The sequence below is a fragment of the Narcine bancroftii genome, chromosome 4 (assembly GCF_036971445.1).
Source record: "Narcine bancroftii isolate sNarBan1 chromosome 4, sNarBan1.hap1, whole genome shotgun sequence".
Taxonomy (NCBI): Eukaryota; Metazoa; Chordata; class Chondrichthyes; order Torpediniformes; family Narcinidae; genus Narcine; species Narcine bancroftii.
This window is the reverse complement of record NC_091472.1, coordinates 172,552,477-172,571,289: the sequence shown is the minus strand read 5'-3', so window position 1 is coordinate 172,571,289 and position 18,813 is coordinate 172,552,477. Positions and strand designations below refer to the sequence as shown.

At 37.7% G+C, this 18,813-nt stretch overlaps 1 protein-coding gene and 1 long non-coding RNA gene across 9 annotated transcripts in view; one reads left to right on the top strand and one right to left on the bottom strand.

Moving 5' to 3' along the window:
- The window catches only part of cabin1 (calcineurin binding protein 1), a 570,396-nt gene that overhangs the window by 292,602 nt on the left and 258,981 nt on the right, over positions 1-18,813 (top strand). For all 8 annotated transcript variants that reach the window (XM_069933017.1, XM_069933018.1, XM_069933016.1 and 5 more), the window contains one exon: positions 5,697-5,860. In XM_069933017.1, coding sequence (XP_069789118.1) covers positions 5,697-5,860 — 164 coding nt within the window. The remainder of the gene's footprint in view (positions 1-5,696; positions 5,861-18,813) is intronic.
- Positions 12,715-18,813, bottom strand: part of LOC138761234 (uncharacterized) — a 51,394-nt gene continuing 45,295 nt past the window's right edge. The window contains exons 2-3 of the long non-coding RNA XR_011356205.1: positions 17,625-17,700; positions 12,715-12,954 (exon numbers count right to left, since the gene is read on the bottom strand). This is a non-coding gene — a long non-coding RNA (uncharacterized lncRNA). The remainder of the gene's footprint in view (positions 12,955-17,624; positions 17,701-18,813) is intronic.

Genomic DNA, 18,813 nt, shown 5'->3' with positions numbered 1-18,813 from the left:
ACTGATATCATACAGGACCCCCATCATCCTGTTACAACTTCTTCTCACTGCTACCTTCAGGCAGAAGTATAGAAGTCTGAAGACCGGCATCTTTAATTCAAGAACAGTTTCTTTCCAACAGCTATCAGGCTCTTCAATTTAAATTTAGACACACAGCACAGTTACAGGCCATAAGTCCGTGCTACCCAATTAACCTACAACCCTGGTACATTTTGAACAGTGTAAACTGGAGTGCCTGGAAGAAACCCACACAGACACAGGGAGACCATACAAAGTCCATACAGACAGCACTGGATTCAATCCCCAGTCACTGGTACTGTAACAGATTCACACTAACCATGCCACCCTTCTCCCTGTAACCTCTCCTGTTACAGTAATCATGGACTCTACACTATTGCAACTCACCTTTTGAACCAGAATGACTATGAACATTTATTATCTGTATTGTGTATTTATTATCTCTTTTAAGTTAATTCAATTGTTTATTTTGACAGTTTTTCTTTACAAGTACCTGTTCAGCTGTAGCAAGTAAGAACTTCAGTGCAAATGTACATTGTATGATGTGTATGACAATAAACTCCTTATCATCAACAGCATTGTACCCCAGAATGCAACGCCTGGTCTCAGCTCAGCCATGCACTGCACCAGTCCACTCCGAAGCTTTGAAGGGCAGATATTTGCATTTCATTCCAGCAAAGCCAGTGGTGGTCTGGATTCTTTCTTGGTAGTCGTCAACCAGACAGCATCAATTTTGATTTCTACAATTTCCATTAACCCCTCTGCTATCCTTTTTCTTACCTCCAGCATCCCACCCCTTCCCTCTATCAGAGTACTACCCTTCTTCATCCTCTGCCCTCTCCCCTCTCACCAGCTTTTCTCCACACCCTCACCCCCCCAGTCGACATCCACCTGTTAGCCTGTGCTCCTCCCCATTCTCCTTTCTCCCATTTTCTCTCCTCCTTCCCCTCCCACTTTATTATTTAGGCCTCCGCCCCTTGGTCCCAAACAGTTACCTTTTACTTCGTCTGGATGCTGTCTTTCTCCAGCACCTTTGTGTTTTGTGTTCGATCCCAGCATATGCACATTTTCTTGTTCAGCTCCAGTGAAATTAGAAATGCTGGAATGAGCACAGCAGGCAAATCAACATTTCAAATGGCCTTTTCCCACATAAATGTCTTGTGTAAGTGATCAGATCTGGTGAATGAATGCCTTTTGAATGTTCCATGATGCAGATCCAGGCATGGTGCAAAGCTATTTTCTCTTTAGTGAGACTCAACGTTGGGATGGCATGGTTAGCATAGCATAGCATCCTCAACATTCATTGGAGCGACTTCATCCCTAACATCGAAGTACTCGAGATGGCAGAGGCCGACAACATCGAATCCACGCTGCTGAAGATCCAACTGCGCTGGGTAGGTCACGTCTCCAGAATGGAGGACCATCGCCTTCCCAAGATCGTGTTATATGGCGAGCTCTCCACTGGCCACCGTGACAGAGGTGCACCAAAGAAGAGGTACAAGGACTGCCTAAAGAAATCTCTTGGTGCCTGCCACATTGACCACCGCCCGTGGGCTGATATCGCCTCAAACCGTGCATCTTGGCGCCTCACAGTTCGGCGGGCAGCAACCTCCTTTGAAGAAGACCGCAGAGCCCACCTCACTGACAAAAGACAAAGGAGGAAAAACCCAACACCCAACCCCAACCAACCAATTTTCCCCTGCAATCGTGTCTGCCTGTCCCGCATCGGACTTGTCAGCCACAAACGAGCCTGCAGCTGACGTGGACACTTACCCCCTCCATAAATCTTCGTCCGCGAAGCCAAGCCAAAGGGAGAGTACAATGCTGTTACAGTGACCCCGGTTTGAGTCCAGCGGTGTCTGTAAGGAGTTTGTACATTCTTCCTGTGTCTGCATGGGTTTTGTACGGGTGCTCTAGCTTTTTCCCACCCTTCAAAATATATGGGGGGGTTGTAGTTCAATTGGGTGTAATTGGGTGGCATGGGTTCATGGGCCAGAAAGGCCTATTATGGTGCTATGTCTAAATTTTAAATTTGAAAAGGATTGAGATTTTCTCAGTTTGTTGAGACTGGTTCACTCTCTGAGATTGAATGTATTGATAGAGATTTCCTGAATGGTTCATTATTTGCCCTTCTCTCTATCCCTTTGGTCCTTCAATGACACGGCACTTAGCCATTTCATTGTGTGGTACAGCATGGAAACCAGAATTCAGTCATCAATGACCAATGGCTGAACCATATTAATCCCATTGACCCATAGCCTTTAATACTCAAGAGACTTGAGTGCTGTTAGCAACTCTGCCACAACTCTCTTGGTAGTTTGAACAAGGTAGGCAATTGTTGCTTTCTGGATGGAAAATTTCTAACACCTTATCCTAAAACTTCCTGCAATCTTACCTTATCCAAACTCTTCATCCACTCCAGGGAGAACAGATCCAGTCTCTCCTCATAACTGCAATGTTCCATCTCAAGCGATGTTGTATATGATTTGAAAGCCCACATCTCTTCATGATGAGATATGGCAATTCCTTTGAATACCAGTTGAAGAAACTTTTCTCCCCATCACTAATATTTGGTACATCCAATAATCTGGTGTCTCAAGAAATGGGAAAAAAAAACACATTATTTTGGAATCCTTCAATGTTCATGTTCTAAGTTAATCACTGAATCATCCAGGTGATGAGGTTGATATTTCTGAATGTTTTGGACTAATCTTGTTTCTCCAGGATGCCAATTCTAACGAGTTGGTTGCCAATAGACAGGGAGTGTAAGCTCTCAGTTGGGTTCAGGTGAAACAGCACTATATCACTTGTGATTTCTAAAATATTTGTCCATGATATGACTCCCCCAGGAACCCCATCCAAAATTTTTTAAAATTAAAAATTCAGAACTATTAAGATAATATAATTTAAAAACTCTTGGATACTTTGATGTAAACTTGGCTCAGTAAAACTAATGAAGCTTTTTACCAAGGTTCCAACAAGACAAATCCCCTGGTATCCCACACCTATGGGGATTGGTAGATGCCGAATAAGTGTATTTTCCAGTTGCTTGAGACTTGCTCTTACAATGCCTAATTAATACATCTGCATTAAGAATAAACAGTTTAAAAGACAAAAAAAACTATACTTACACTGAGCAAACTTCACTTGCATGAACATATAAACCTTAAAGCATTTTACTTTATTTTCACTTGCACTCTTTGAAAACATTTACAGGTTCCTCCCTCTCCACAGAGCCGCCTGAATGGTAAATAATAATATTATAGATAATTAACACAATTCCTCTCCCAAGTTTACAGGTAGACCCTCTGAATAGGGCGACTCTGACTATGCAAGGATAAGGAGAGAGTCATCCCAACTGCAAACAGCATCAACCAGCTCTTCATCCTGGATGAAGCCATTACATAGCTTTATTCAAACAGTTACAACAAGCAAAGCCTGACTAGGGCACTCTTTTGGCTGAATATTTGCTCCCATTATCACCAAAGGTTTATGTGTTACTTCAGAGAACATTTACAATTTTAAACGCATATTTTTTAAAACTTTTTTTTGCTGGTTGGTTGAATTCCAGTTACCAGGGGTTTACTGTATTTTCTTCATCTTTGATACTTTTCTTCAAATGTTGGTCTTGTGTATCTTTTAACCATAGAAAATGGGCCTCTCTCTGGTTAAAAACTGCCAACTTAATGAAAATGTCTCCTGTTGTTCATGATTATTAGCAAAGTTCTTTCTATTGATTTGCCTGAAGTGATGAAGTAGTGGAGAAATGATGTGACAATAGCAAGCCATTTAATTGAGAGTGCTTTCTCAGGATAACGTACAGGCTACATGGTTTATTTTACTTGAGGCCATTTTTGTTTATTTTGGATAACAATCAATTGGTTGTTTTGCACTATTAGATTACACTAAGATTGACTCTTTAGAAGATGATTGAGTACTATTAACAGAGGAACATAGGAAGTAGGAACAGGAGTAGACCAAAAATGGCCCATCGAGCCTGCTCCGCCATTCAATACGATCATGGCTGATCTAATTTATGACCTAACTCCACCTACCTGCCTTCTCCCCATATCCCTATCAATAAAACAGAGGAATGGGCAAGCATTTGCCAAATGCAAGCCAGTACGGCAACTGGGAAATGATGCAGTTTTGGGTTATAAGGTGATGAAAACAATTCCACTCCAAATAGATTGGGCTTCATTGGGTGAAAGGATAAGAGAACCTCCAATATGGGCTCACAGAGAACTAAAGGGGAACATTTCCAATTGTTGTGGGTGTTTTTATTATTAAAATTAAGCACTGTTTAAAGTGTAGAATGTAATAATCAGCTTTATTAAATTTAAATTTTTAAATTAAATTTAGATTTTTAAAAAATATTGACATACAGCACAATAACAGGCCCTTTTGACCCACAACCCCGTGGTGCCCAATTGACAAAAAGCCCATGTATGTTTTGAATGATGGGAGGAAACTGGAGCACGTGGGGAAAACCCATGCAGACGTGGGGAGAACGTACAAACTCCTTACAGATAGCGCAAGATTCAACAGTGTTGCGTTAACTGCTAAGCTAATTGTGCTGCCCAAGATATTATTGATTAAACTACACTGTGGGAAGGAAACTGGACCTGGTGAAAGGCTGCAACACAGATTTGCAAAGTTGCTGTGTGGTTTAATGGTCAAAAGCCATGAAAGGTTGAAGGCTTTATAGTCAGAACAATGCAGATCATTGGGTGTGATAATGATGGAGTATGCATATGATGAAGTGATCTTAAATGTAAAGTTATGACAAGATTTAAAAAGGTGTAGAAAAAAATGGAGCTTTGATGGGCCATAGATACCAAATTAATATACAAGAAATATGAAGGGTATGGATAGGATTGATGTAGGAAGGTTTTTTGAGCTGGCCGGGGAAACTAAAACGAGAGGACACAGTCTCAAGATTCGGGGGAGTAGATTTAGGACAGAGATGAGGAAAAATAGTTTTTCCCAGAGAGTAGTAAATGTTTGGAATTCTCTAACCAGGGAAGTAGTTGAGGCTGCTTCATTAAACATTTGGTTAGATAAATTTTTACATGATAGAGGAATTGGGGGATATGGGGAGAAGGCAGGTAGGTGGAGTTAGGTCATAAATTAGATCAGCCATGATCGTATTGAATGGCGGAGCAGGCTCGATGGGCCATTTTTGGCCTACTCCTGTTCCTACTTCCTATGTTCCGATGTTTTTCCTAATTAGAAAAGAAAATAGATCAAACCTCAAACAGTTGGGATGCTTGAAATTCACTCCCAGGTAGAGAAGTTAAGACAGGACTATCAACATTCAAGATTGGTTAAATGGAAGAAAGGAGAATGGGAACCAGGTGAACAAATGAACTCCGTTTTACTAACCTTAACACATATTCTTACTGAATGTCTTGGTATCTGGGGGGAAAATATAGTAATAAACACATTATGATTATGAGCTCTTTTCTAATGTGCTGAAATACAGCCAGTATGAGATAGCCCAGAACTTCCATGAAATGTTACAGGTTGAAGAACAACCAATTGTTTGGATTCTCCCTCAACTATTTGTAACATGATAGTTTTGTGTAACCTTTTGAAGTTGTGCTTATATGGTCATCTGTTATCCTCGCATTTAAAATCTGAATGTTGAAAGGTCAAACTATTTTTTGTTTCCCTAGGGAATCTGGCGTATTCCTGTGGATGAAATTGACCGTCCTGGCAGCTTTGCCTCACATATGAACCGTTCGATTGTTATCTTACTTGATGTTCTGTCTCAACTGAAGGACCATAATACACTGCTAAGAGTATCTTCCATGCTTCAGAGAACTCCTGACCAAGGAAAGTAAGTGTGCAAGTTCAGAACTTCAGTTATTTGCATAAAAGATAGCAATGTACTTCACTCAGATGAAAGAAACAAAAATATGAATCACATAAAATATAAAATTATTTTTTATGAATTTTTGAGGAAATCAAATATTGCTTACACTATTTATGGATACTATCATGCAACTAGTTAAGTGGTGAATATTCTTGATACTCATTATACTCTACAATCACCAGGGTTTCAAAAGGAAATAACAACTACCTCGGGACTCTCACTAGCCAACCATCTGGGACTTTGTCAAAGGACTCGCTAAACTTCTTGTGGAAAGCCTGCTCTCGTCAATTCCCTTGAGCGCCCTCTTCAATAAAAACCCAAATCAAATATATGAAACAAAATTTCCCTATGCACAGAGCCAGACTGACTATCCCTAATCAGTCCTTGACCGTCAAAAAACTTGTGGATTCTGTCTTTCAGAGTCTCTTCCCCACTTACGCATGACTGACATTAACCGAACTGGGCTGTCAATGCCTAGCTTGTCCTTGCAGCCCTTCTGAAATAGACGTAGAACATGAGTCATCCTCTAGTCTTCAGGTAACTTACCTGTTGTAACAATGATGCAAGCCCCTCTGCCAAAATCTCAGCTATATCTTCTTTAGCTTTCCACAGTGTCTGAGGATACCGTAGGTCATATCCTGGGAATTTATCAAGTTTTAAGACTGAGCACCTCATTTGTAATTTGATCTGGTCCAAGATGTCACAATTCCCTCCCTTCTGTGACATTCTCCCCAGTAAATCTAACTCTCCTGCTCCCATGACCACTCCTGAGCTTGCTTGCAATTTCCTGACCAGGCAGTTGTTAGATGGGAAATTCACGTTTCCAGGTTTCATGACTACAATCGATTCTGTCACCAGTGCCTATACTTCTCAAGCCCACACTCCCATCTGGTTAATTAAGATTTAATTATCTTGTCCTGCTATCTTCGAAGATTTGTTTCTGCACTTCTGGACAGCCACTGTTCCTGCACTCTTTTAAAATGGTAATCAAGTTATACTCCCCTTCTTCATTTTGCTTTCCAAAATAGATTCCTTCACACTTGGCTGCTTTAAATTTTATCTGCCATATGTTTGTCCATTTTGCTAGTCTGCTTGCTTCCTCCAGACATCTGCTACTATCCCCCTCATTGTTTACTATATTTTCAGGTTTTGAGTCAGCTGTAGACTTTTAAATTATACTCCCTTTCCACAAATCTGGGGTCCATATAAATTAAAATGTGATATTCTGAAAGCTGACTGCTGGGAACATCACAACATACTTCCTTCCAGACTGAAACACAGCTGTTCACTAAGATAATAAGAATAGGAACTGCTGGAAAGACTTAGCAAATGAGGCAGCATCTGGGTAAAGAGAATCCGAGACGTACAAGATCTGAAATGTTAGTTCTATTTCTCAATCTCTGCCCTCCACCCTGCCGTACCCGGCCTTTGATATACCTGGCCTGTTGAGTATCTCCTGCCTTTTTTCTTGTATTTCATTGTCTTGTTATTACTAGTGTCACTTCTTTTTGCCAGTTTTGTCTACACTACTACTGCTCATTTTACCCCAGGATTTTCATTATTACATAATATGCTACTTGATTAAATTCTTTTTGCAAGTTTATATATTACAATTTTCATCAGCTTCTTTATTATTTCATTGAACAAGAAAATTAGTTGCATACAATTTGCATTTAAAAATTATTTTAGAACTTTCTTGATTCAAAATCAGGATTTATTGTCACGAACAAGTGATGAAATTCAGTGTTTTGCTCCAGCATCATAGTATAAACAGACATATTATAACCATCTTATGACATGATTATAAAATAATAACAATAATAGGGCACAAAAAGGCAGTATCTTTGGTTAATTGATATTCAGGAATCTGATGGCAGTGGGGAAGAAGCTGTCCTTGTGTTCATCTTTAGGCTCCTGTACCTTTTCCCTGATGGTAGCAGAGTGAAGAGGGCATGGCCTGGATGGAGGGGGTCTTTGAGGGTGGAGGCTGCTTTTTTAAGACACCACCTCATGTAGATGTCCTCAATGGAGCGAAGTCTGGTGCCTGTGATGTCGCAGGCCGAGTTAATCAACCTTCTGGAGTTTATTCTTGTCCTGAGAATTGGTGCCTCCATACCTGGCAGTGACGCAAGCAGCCAGAATGCTCTTTATGGTACACCTGTGGAAGTTTACGAGAGTCTTCAGTGACATACCGAATCTCCTCAGACACCTCACAAAGTATAGCTGCTGGCAAACCTTCTTTATGATTGCATCAATGTGATCTCCAGGATAGATCCTTGGAGATGTTGACACCTAGGAATTTGAAGTTCTTGACCCTCTCCACTACTGAGCCCTCAGTGAGGTAGTGTTCTCCTGACTTCCTCCTGAAGTCCACAATCATCTCCTTGGATTTGCTGACATTGAGCGCAAGGTTGTTATCATTTCACCATTCAACAAGTTGAGCTATCTTCCTCCTGTACGCTTTCTCATTGCCATTTGTGATTTGGCTGACAACTGTGGTGACATTGGCAAACCTGTAGATGGCATTGGAATTGTGCCGAGCCACACAGTTGTGGGTGTATAATGAGTAGAGCAGTGGGCTAAGCACGCATCCTTGGGGTGTGCCTGTGTTGATAATCAGCGAGGAGGAGACATTTTCAATTTGTACTGACTCTGGTCTTCCAATGAGAAAGTCAAAGATCCAGTTGCAAAGGGAGGTACAGAGGCCAAGAGTTTGTAGCTTCTTGATGAGCGTTGAGGGAATAATGGTATTGAAGGCTGAGCTGTAGTCCATGAAGAGCAGCTGTATGTATGAAATTGCTGTTTTTGAGGTGATCCAGAGCTGAGTGGAGAGCCAGCAATATTGTATCTGCCATGGAGCTATTGTGCCGATAGGTGAATTGCAGTGGGTCCAGATCTTGGGTAATTCTGGCCATGAACAGTCTCTCAAAGCATTTCATCACAGTAGAAGTTACTGCTACTGGGTGGTAGTTGTTGAGGCAGCACATGCTATTCTTTTGCGGTACTGGGATGATTAATGCCTTTTTGAAGCTGGTGACTGCCACAATGAGAGATTGAAAATGTCCGTAAAGAGTCACATGATGGAGCAGTAGCTGGTAGGGGAATACCAGCCCTCTCCAGAAAAGAAGAAATAAAGTGAAGAAAATACAAAGTTCAAGAAATACAAAACATAACAAATAAAAGATAAAGTTGTAGAGAAAAGAAAGAAAATGGCACCCAAGAAGGAAAAAGTAAAAACAATGGAAAAAAAAAAGAAAAAATGCCAGAAGAGAAAGGAGAAGGCCTTACCTGCATGGAGAAACACGAAGCCATCGTGGAGAAGAGAGCCTGTTCTCCGAGGTTGGTGACGACCCCGCAGAGTCGCGATTCCCCCGACCGCTGGACTGCAAAAATGGCTCTGAGTCAAACAAAAGTGCGCAACTACGCATGTGCAAGGAGTCACGCATACGCAATGTGCTTACTCAGGAGGAGAACACCGATGGGAGGGGGGGCTCAGCCGAGAAGCGGGCAAACACAAGGCGACCAGCTGAGGGATGTCCGACACCAGGGCTCTCAGCTGGAAGAAAAGCGACAGGAAAGGGAGTGAAAGGAAAGAAGAGCAGCAGCAGGAGGCCCAACAGATGAGTAGCCCAGAAGAAGAGGAACAACAGCAAGAAGCCAAGCAAGAAGAAGCCCAGCAAAGTGAGGTAAGCAACTCATCAGGAAAGTCAGAAAAGACACAGATACAAGGAAGAGAAGAAGAAGAGACAAACACAGGTTCAGACACAGAAGAAGAGGAAGAAGAAGACCAAGATCTGCACAGAGAAATAGAAGGTAAAACAGATGGACAGAATATAGATAGTTTTGTTTTCCAAGAACAAATGAGAGCAATAAAAGAATGGTTGACATTAGAATTTAGTGAAATGAAAAGAAAAATGAAAAGTACAGAAGAAAAAGTGAATAGATTAGAGCTGGTCATGACAGAAATAGGGAAAAGATTAGAAAATGTGGAAGAATGAGAAACGGCTGTAGAAATTGAAGTGAATTACTTAAGAAAATTGGAAGAAAGTGACAAAAAAGTTAGTCACAAGAGTTGTTAGCTCAGAAAATTGATAGGTTGGAAAATTATAGTAGGCAAAACAACATAAAAATAGTGGGCCTAAAGGAAGATGAAGAAGGCACAGATATGAAGGAATTTATAAAAGAATGGATCCCAAAGGTCCTGGGAACAACAGAAATATAGGAAGGAATGGAAATAGAAAAGGCACACAGAACACTAACTTTGAAACCACAGACACATAAAAAACCAAGATCCGTTTTAGTAAAATTTTTGAGATATACAACAGGAGAAAATTAAAGGAATAAAATTAGAGAAGACAATAAGCCATTGGAATACAAGGGTCAAAAATATATTTTTTACCCAGACATAAGTTTTGAACTCTTAAGGAAGAGGAAGGAGTTTAATACAGCAAAATCGATCCTATGGAAAAAAAGGTTATAAATTTATATTATGACATCCAGTTGTGCTTAAAATATTGATCCCTGGGGAGCAAAACAGACTGTTCTCGGATCCGGAGGAAGCACGAGAATTTTCAGAACACCTGCAGGATAGAAGGAGAGATGAAGAGATGTAACAAGAATGAAGAGTGGCAATAAAATGTATATAAAGATGTAAAATTAATGTATATGTAAGAACTAAAGGGAAAGAGAAGAAAGTAAGGGGGGGAAAAAGGGTGAACTTTGTTATATGTGTTTTTTTTTTAAAAGTCTTTTTTGCGGGGGTTGGTTCGGACAGAATAACCATCACTCGGAAATCAGTTGACGCTTGCGAGCGGGTTCACAATCCAAATGGAGAGGGGAGTTGTGGTTGCCTGGCAAGGGATAAGGATCAACTCAGAGATGGGGGGGGGCATTTGGGGCTAAGGGAATATTGGATGTGGGAGTTGTTGAAGTATTTTATGTTTTAAATGTGTGGTCATGCATTGAGTTTATAAAGGGAAAACTGAGAGATGAAAATGGGGAAAGGCAGAATGGTGGTGGTAAGGAAGCGGAAATGAGGTGTAAACAGGGTATGAGATGGCCATGTTGAATTATATGACTATAAATATTAATGGAATACATAACCAAATTAAATGGAAGAGGCTATTAAATTTACTGTAAAAAGAAAAAAATAGACATAGCATTTGTGCAGCAAATGCATCTAACTGAAGTGGAACATAATAAATTAAGGAGAGACTGGGTAGGGCACGTAGCGGCAGCATCATATAATTCAAAAGCTAGAGGTGTAGCTATATTAATAAAAATGTACCAATCAAACTAGAGGAGGAAATAATAGATCCAGCAGGGAGGTATGTAATGATAAAGTGTCAGATATATTCAGAATTTTGGAATTTGCTCAATATATATATGTACCTAATGAAGAGGATCAAAAGTTTATGCAAGATATTCTTTTGAAGATTGTAGATACGCAAGGGAATATATTGATAGGAGGGGATTTTAACCTTAATTTGGATCCAATGTTGGATAAAACTGGACAAAAGACTATCGAAAAGAATAAAGTGGCCAAATTTATGGTTAAATCAATGCAGGAAATGAAACTTATGGATATATGGAGGAGGCAGCACCCAAGGGAGAAGGAATGCTCATATTATTCGAGTAGGCATAAAACATACTCAAGGATTGATATGTTTTTGTTGTCAGCCCATATTCAAGGGAAAGTTGGAAAAACTGAATATAAAAGCTTGATTGCTATCTGATCATTCACCCCTGTTATTAGCAATAGAACTGGAGGACATCCCACCAAGAACATATAGATGGAGGTTAAATTCCATGCTACTTAAAAGGCAGGAATTTAGATAGTTTATTGAGTGCCAAATTAAAATATACTTTGAAATAAATACGGAATCAGTGTAAGTCAAATTTATATTATGGGATGCAATGAAAAGCTTTCATTAGAGGACAGATAATAAGTTATGTAACTAAGATGAAAAAGGATTACAATCTGGAAATAGAACAGTTGAAAAGGGAGATAGTAAGTAGTACAGAAAAGGAACTAGGAACAAGGGATGATTTCGCAAAAAGAAGAGAATTCGCGGACAAAAAATAAAATACGAAACATTACAAACGTATAAGCTGAAGAAGAACATAATGAAAATAAAGAAAAGGTATTATGAACTAGGAGAAAAAACATACAAAATATTAGCCTGGTAACTTAAAACAGAACAAGCTAAAAGAACTGTATTGGCATCAAGGAAAAAGGACAAACAAATTACATATAATCCAATGGAGATTAATGAGAACTTTTAAGGAATTTTATGAACAATTATACCAAACTGAGAACGAGGGAAAAGATGATAAAATGGAATAGTTTTTAGCTAAAATTTAACTGCCGAAATTGCAAGAAGAGGAACAAAACAAACTGATAAAACCATTTGAAATAGAGGAAGTACAGGATATATTAAAAAAGCTGCCGAACAATAAAACGCCGAGAGAAAATAGATTCCCAATAGAATTCTATAAAACATTTAAAGAGTTATTAATTCCTCCTCTCCTGGAAGTAATGAACCAGATAGAAGAAACATAAAACTTGCCAGATTCATGTAATACAGCAATAATTACAGTAATATCAAAGACTGGGAAGGATCCATTAACACCAGCATCATATAGACCAGACCAATATCTCGACTTAATTCTGATTATAACAGAATAGCAGAATTATTAGCAAACAGATTGGCCAACTGTGTACCTAAAATAGTAAAACAAGATCAAACTGGATTTATTAAGACAAACAGCGGATAATGTCTGTAAATTTATTAATTTAATCATGCAGTTCAAGGAAATAAGATGCCAACAGTGGCTGTTGCTTTAGATGCAGAAAAAGCCTTTGACAGGGTAGAATGGAATTATTTATTCAAAGTATTGCAGAGCAATCTACCAGAAAAATATATTAATTGGATTAAAGCATTACATAATGGACCATTGGTGAAGGTAACAGTAAATGGATATGTATCGAACCAATTTAAATTAAGTAGGTCAACTCGGCAGGGATGTCCATTATCTCCCTCACTGTTGGCTTGAAGCTGCAAGAGAAGGAAAATGGTGAAATAAGTTATAAATCCAAACACAAGTGGGAAAAGGATTTAAACCTAAAGATTAAAAAACGAAACATGGGAAAAGTTGTGTTCTGGAACTATGAGGAATATAATAAACACAAGGTTATGCATGATACAGTATAATTGGTTACACAGGTTATATATCATGCCCCAGAAGTTATTTAAAAATGGTATCCAACATTATCAGATAGATGTTTTCACTGTAAGAAGGAAATGGGAACAACAGTACATGCAATTTGGGCACATGAGAAAGTGAAAAAGTTTTAGAAAGATCTAAATCAGATATTAAATAAAAACACAAAAAACAACATACCAAAAAATCCAGAGATCTTTCTTGTAAGTAATATTAGAAGTAAGGAATTAGGCCTCAAACTGGATGAAGTGCAAAAAAGATTTATTATGATAGCCTTAGCGGTAGCAAAAAAATGTATAATGTCAACTTGGAAATCGGAAGAGAGCCTGAGAATACAGCAATGGTACATGGAAATGAATAAATGATAGCCTTAGCGGTAGCAAAAAAATGTATAATGTCAACTTGGAAATCGGAAGAGAGCCTGAGAATACAGCAATGGTACATGGAAATGAATAAATGAATTCCATTGGAAAAAATAGCATATAATTTAAAAAATAAAGTCACATTATTTGAACAAATTTGGGAACCATACATGGAACTAACAGAGAGGGCTTGCCTCGGACCTCCACCCCCTAAAATGATAAGAAGACAAAATTACTTGATCCAGTGTGTAAAAGTAGGTGACACATTTTTCTTGTTTATTTTTCATTGTGTGATGACATTGTTTAATGGTTTTATTGTATATGTTGAATGTTTATTGGTTTTGGAGGGGGGAGGGAAGGTAGGGGGAAAAAAGGGAGAAAACTGTATATTTAAGAGGGAAATGTTTGTATGTATTTTGGTTGATATGGTTCACAGTTTGAAAAATAAAAGATTATGAAAAAAGAAAATATCCGTGAACACTCATGCTTGTTGGTTGGTGAATATTTTCAGTACCCTGCCAGGTACACTGACAGGGCCTGATACCTTGCAAGGGTTTTCCCTCTTGAATGATGTTCTGATGTCGCCAGGGTCCTCAGCCTTTTCAGGAATTCTTGTAGGCACTGTTTGGTTCTTCTTCTGGCAGGTAAAGCTGTTAAGCTCAAAGGGTAGTGATGCATTGGCAGCTGCCAATAGTGTTTTCCCTCGCTTTGTAGGCTGTAATGTCCTGCACTCCCTGTCATAGCTGGCATGTCTGTCTCTAACTTCCTCTGGAATTGCCATTTTGCTGCAGAGATGGCTTTCTGTAGGTCATACCTGGACCTCTTGTAAAGACCTGGATCCCTGGCCTTAAACACCCTTGTTCTCACCTTCAGCAGGTTGCTGATCTCTGATTCATCCAGGGCTTCTGGTTGGGGGACACCTGGTATTTTCACATGGCAACACACTCATCCATGCAGGTCTTGATGAAGTTGGTGATACCTGTTGCATAGTCATTCAAGTCTATGGATGAATTTTTGAACATGTTCCAGGTCCACCGATTCAAAGCAGTCCTGTAGACGCTCCTCCGCCTCCTTCGACCATACTTTCGCCATCTTCTCCACTGGTGCTGTGGTCTTCAGTCTCTGCTTGTACACTGGGAGTAGAAGTACAGACAGGTGATCAGACAGAAGTGTGGTCGTGGTCTGGCTCGATATACGTTTTTCTTGGTGGTATAACAGTCGTTGAATCTGTTGGTCTCGCATGTGACGTGTTGGTGGTAGTTTGTCAGAGACTTATTCAGGGTATTGCAATTACTTGGAAATCGGATATATCTTTAACTGTGCCAAGGTAGCATGTCAAAATTCAAAGTTGTATTCCTTTGGGAAAAATTACTTATACTTTATGAAATAAATGCGTTATGTTTTTACAAGTTTGGCTTCCGTACACTCAAATAATGGGATTAAATTTGTAGCATTATCCTTTTTAATCCCTCTAGCCCTGCAGAATTCTCCTCTGTGTTTATGTTAGAAATGATGATTTGTACTGCACAACATCTTACTCTGCAATCCAGACTTTTTTCCCTTGCTCTTTTCTTTTTTTAATTTTATTTTAAACAATAATGTTTAAATACAATCAAAATGCAATCCAATACATAATGTTTTATCCCAAATAACACCCCCACCCCCCAACCCTATCCCTCCAACTCCCCTCTAAACTACCACAAAAGAAAAGAAAAAGAGATCTGCAAGAATGCCATTTGAACATTTGCCATGGATTGGGACTGCACCACCAATGTATGGGAAAGAAAATATTAATGACCTAGTCGCATATATAGGCTCCAAGTTTTAATAAAAAAAGAATAATTGTTTTGTAAATTATACGTTATTTTCTCCAAGGGAATACATGATCTCATTTCCACATGCCATTGTTGAATACTCAATTTAATCTCATTTTTCCATGTAACTGCTAGATATTTCCTAGCCACTGCTAAAACTAGACTTAAAAAAGCAATTTGAAATTTATCTAATTTTAATTTTAAACTCAGAGTTTTAATATAATCCAATGAAAATATATTGGGGGTCAAATGAAATTTTAAATTTAAAAATAACCTCCAAAAATTCCTTAATTTTATTCCAAAAAGATTTAACTGTCTCACATAACCAAACCGAATGTTTTTTTTTAAAAAAAAAACCCACTTCCTCATGATATTTAAAACCTAAATCAGAAGAAACATATTTATATTTCTTTAATTTATCTGGAGTCAAATATAGTTGATGGATAAAATTATAGTGAACCAATCCATACTGTGCATTTACAATTTTAGTCATACTATCCTCACACATAGACATCCAATTATCTTGAAATAGATATTTCCAAATCTTTTTCCCACTTCACTCTAGATTTATAAACATCTGGTTTAAACACTTTATTCTGCAATAAAGCATACATATCAGATATAAATCCTTTCTTACCACTATCAGTAAGTAAAATTTCAAATTTAGACTTTCTAGGTAGCCTCAAAGAATGGCCAAAATTATCTAACAATGTTTTAACTTGATATAGGAAAAAAGAGTACTCGAAGATATTTCATATTTCTCTTTATTTCTTTGAAAAGAAATAAAATAACTCGCCTCATAATCTTCTACTAATTTAATTCCTTTTTGCTCCCACAACTTCAAAAGTTGATTATTAACTATTAAGGGAAAAGGCTTATTTTGAAACAAAGTTTTCCCTTGGGTACCTATAATTTTCATTCTTTTTATTCCATAATTCCATCAAATGTTATAACACCGGTAAATTATAATTACTTAATAATTGAGAATTCCATCGATAAATAAATTGATCTATCCTCTTTTCACCTATCTGAGATAATTCAATGTTAGCCCATGTCAGAGGGTTGTCCACTTGAAACATCCTATTAATAAATTTCAACTGAGTTGATTCATAATAATTTTGAAAATTAGCGAGTTGCAAACCTCCTAATGCGTATCGCCAAATTAACTTCTGCAATAATACCCTTGCCATTTTATCTTTACACAGAAATTTTTTCACCAAAGTATTCAAATCTTTAAAGAATTTTTGAGGGATCCTACATTGGAATAGACTGAAAAAGATATTGAATTTGGGGAAAAATATTCATTTTAATACAATTAACCCATCCTATCAACGTTATGGGTAAATCTTTCCACCAATTCAAATCATATTTAATTCTAGACAATAAGGGTAAATAATTCAATTCAAATAAATGATTATAATTACTATCAATAATAATACCTAAATATTTAATCCGATTAGACCATTTAAACTTCACAACTTGTCTACAAGGTGAATAATCCACTTCAGCTAAAGGAGTAATTTCACTTCTTTCCCAGTTAACTTTGTATCCCGATAGTGCACCATACTGTTTCAATTGTTCATGCAAAGTCTCCAAAGAGTGCAAGGGATGTGTTAAATATATCAAGACATCATCTGCAAACAAGTTTATCTTGTATTCATCAGAGTTAACCTTAATACCTTTAATAGTACTATCCTGCCTAATCATATGGGCCAGAAGTTCAATGACCAAAGCAAACCAAGCTGGTGACAAAGGACAGCCCTGTCTGGTCGATTTAGATAATGCAAAAGATAAAGACATCTGTCCATTTGTCACCACTCTTGCAGTGGGATTTTTATATAAAGCCTTAATCCAACCAATAAAAAGAGGCCTAAAATTAAACTTTTCCAAAATTTTAAACAAAAATCTCCAACCCACCCTGTCAAAGGCCTTTTCTGAATCAAGGAAAATTACCATTGGTTGGTCAGATTGCTCCCGAGAAATATTAATGAAATCAACTTTACAACATTGTCTGCTGAATAATGGTACTTGATAAAACCCACCTGATCTACATGAACCAGGTCAGGTTAAACATTTGGCCAATCTAGTAGCCAAAACTTGGATACAATGTTATAATCCACATTTAACAAAGAAATAGGTCTATAAGATCCTGCTTTCAAGGGATCCCTATCCTTCTTAAGGATAATAGTAATAATTGCTTTAGAAAAAGAATTGGGAAGGACCCAATCTTTTCCACTTGATTTAAAACTTCCATCAGTGAGGGAATTAATAAATCGTGAAGTTCTTTATAAAATTCAGAAGTAAACCCATCGTCACCTGGAGACTTACCACTCGGCATAGACCGAAGTGCGTCGGTCAATTCTTTAGCAGTAAAAGAAGCATCCAATTCCTTAATATCCTTATCCTTCAAAGAAAGTAAAGATAAACCGGAGTGAAAATTTTCAGTTTTAACCTCATCTTGCGATATCTCAGAAGTATAAAATTTCTCATAAAACATACGAAACTCATCATTAATGTCTTGAGGTTTAAACATAATCATCAAATGATGCTTAATAGCACTTATTGTTCTAGACGCTTGTTACTTTTTTAACTGCCATGCTAACACTTTATGAGCACTCTTCCCCCAATTCATAATACCGCTGCCTGGTTCTCTGTAATAGTTTCTCAAACTTCAATGTTTGTAATGAATTATACTATAATTTCAAATTAACTAATCATATTTTCTTATCTTTGGTAGAAATTTGTTGTAAATCTTTTTCCAAAGTCTCTATCTCCTTTTCCAATTTATTAAGTTCAAACATTTGTCATTTCTTATCTTTAACAGTATAACTAATAATTTGTCCTCGTAAATAGACTTTCAAAGCATCCCATAAAACAAATTTACTGTCAACTATAGGATCACTATATTTGTTTTCAAAAAAATTTGGATTTGGTCTCTTAAAAATTTACAAAATACAGGATTTTTCAACAAAAAAAGAATTAAATCGCCAATGATAGACATTTTCTACTCTCTCTGAGGCAGTACATGTATAACAAAGAATGATCAGACAAAATCCTAGACTTGTATTTGGCCTTAAAAACTAGACCTTATAATTGTGCTGATACTAAAAAAGAAATCTATTCCTAGAATAAGAATTGTGGTGAAATGAATAAAATGAAATATATTTTTCCTTAGGATTTAATTTCCTCCATATATCTACTAAATTCATGTCTTTCATTAACACCATTAGCTGCTTAGCCATTTTAGTTCTAATTACTAATTTAGCAGATTTGTCCAATAATGGATCTAAGCAACAATTAAAGTTACCTCCTACCATCATTTTGTCATAAGCTTGACTTAAATTAAGAAAAGAGTCCACCATCAATGTTCAGGGCATAAACATTCATCAAGGTCCAACATTCGGGAAAAAATTGTACAAGTAACAATCAAAACTCTTATCAGCCGCTTCAAAAACTGACTCCAATTTAAAAGCTAATTTCTTGTTAATCAAAATAGCAACCCCCCCCCCCCCCCTTG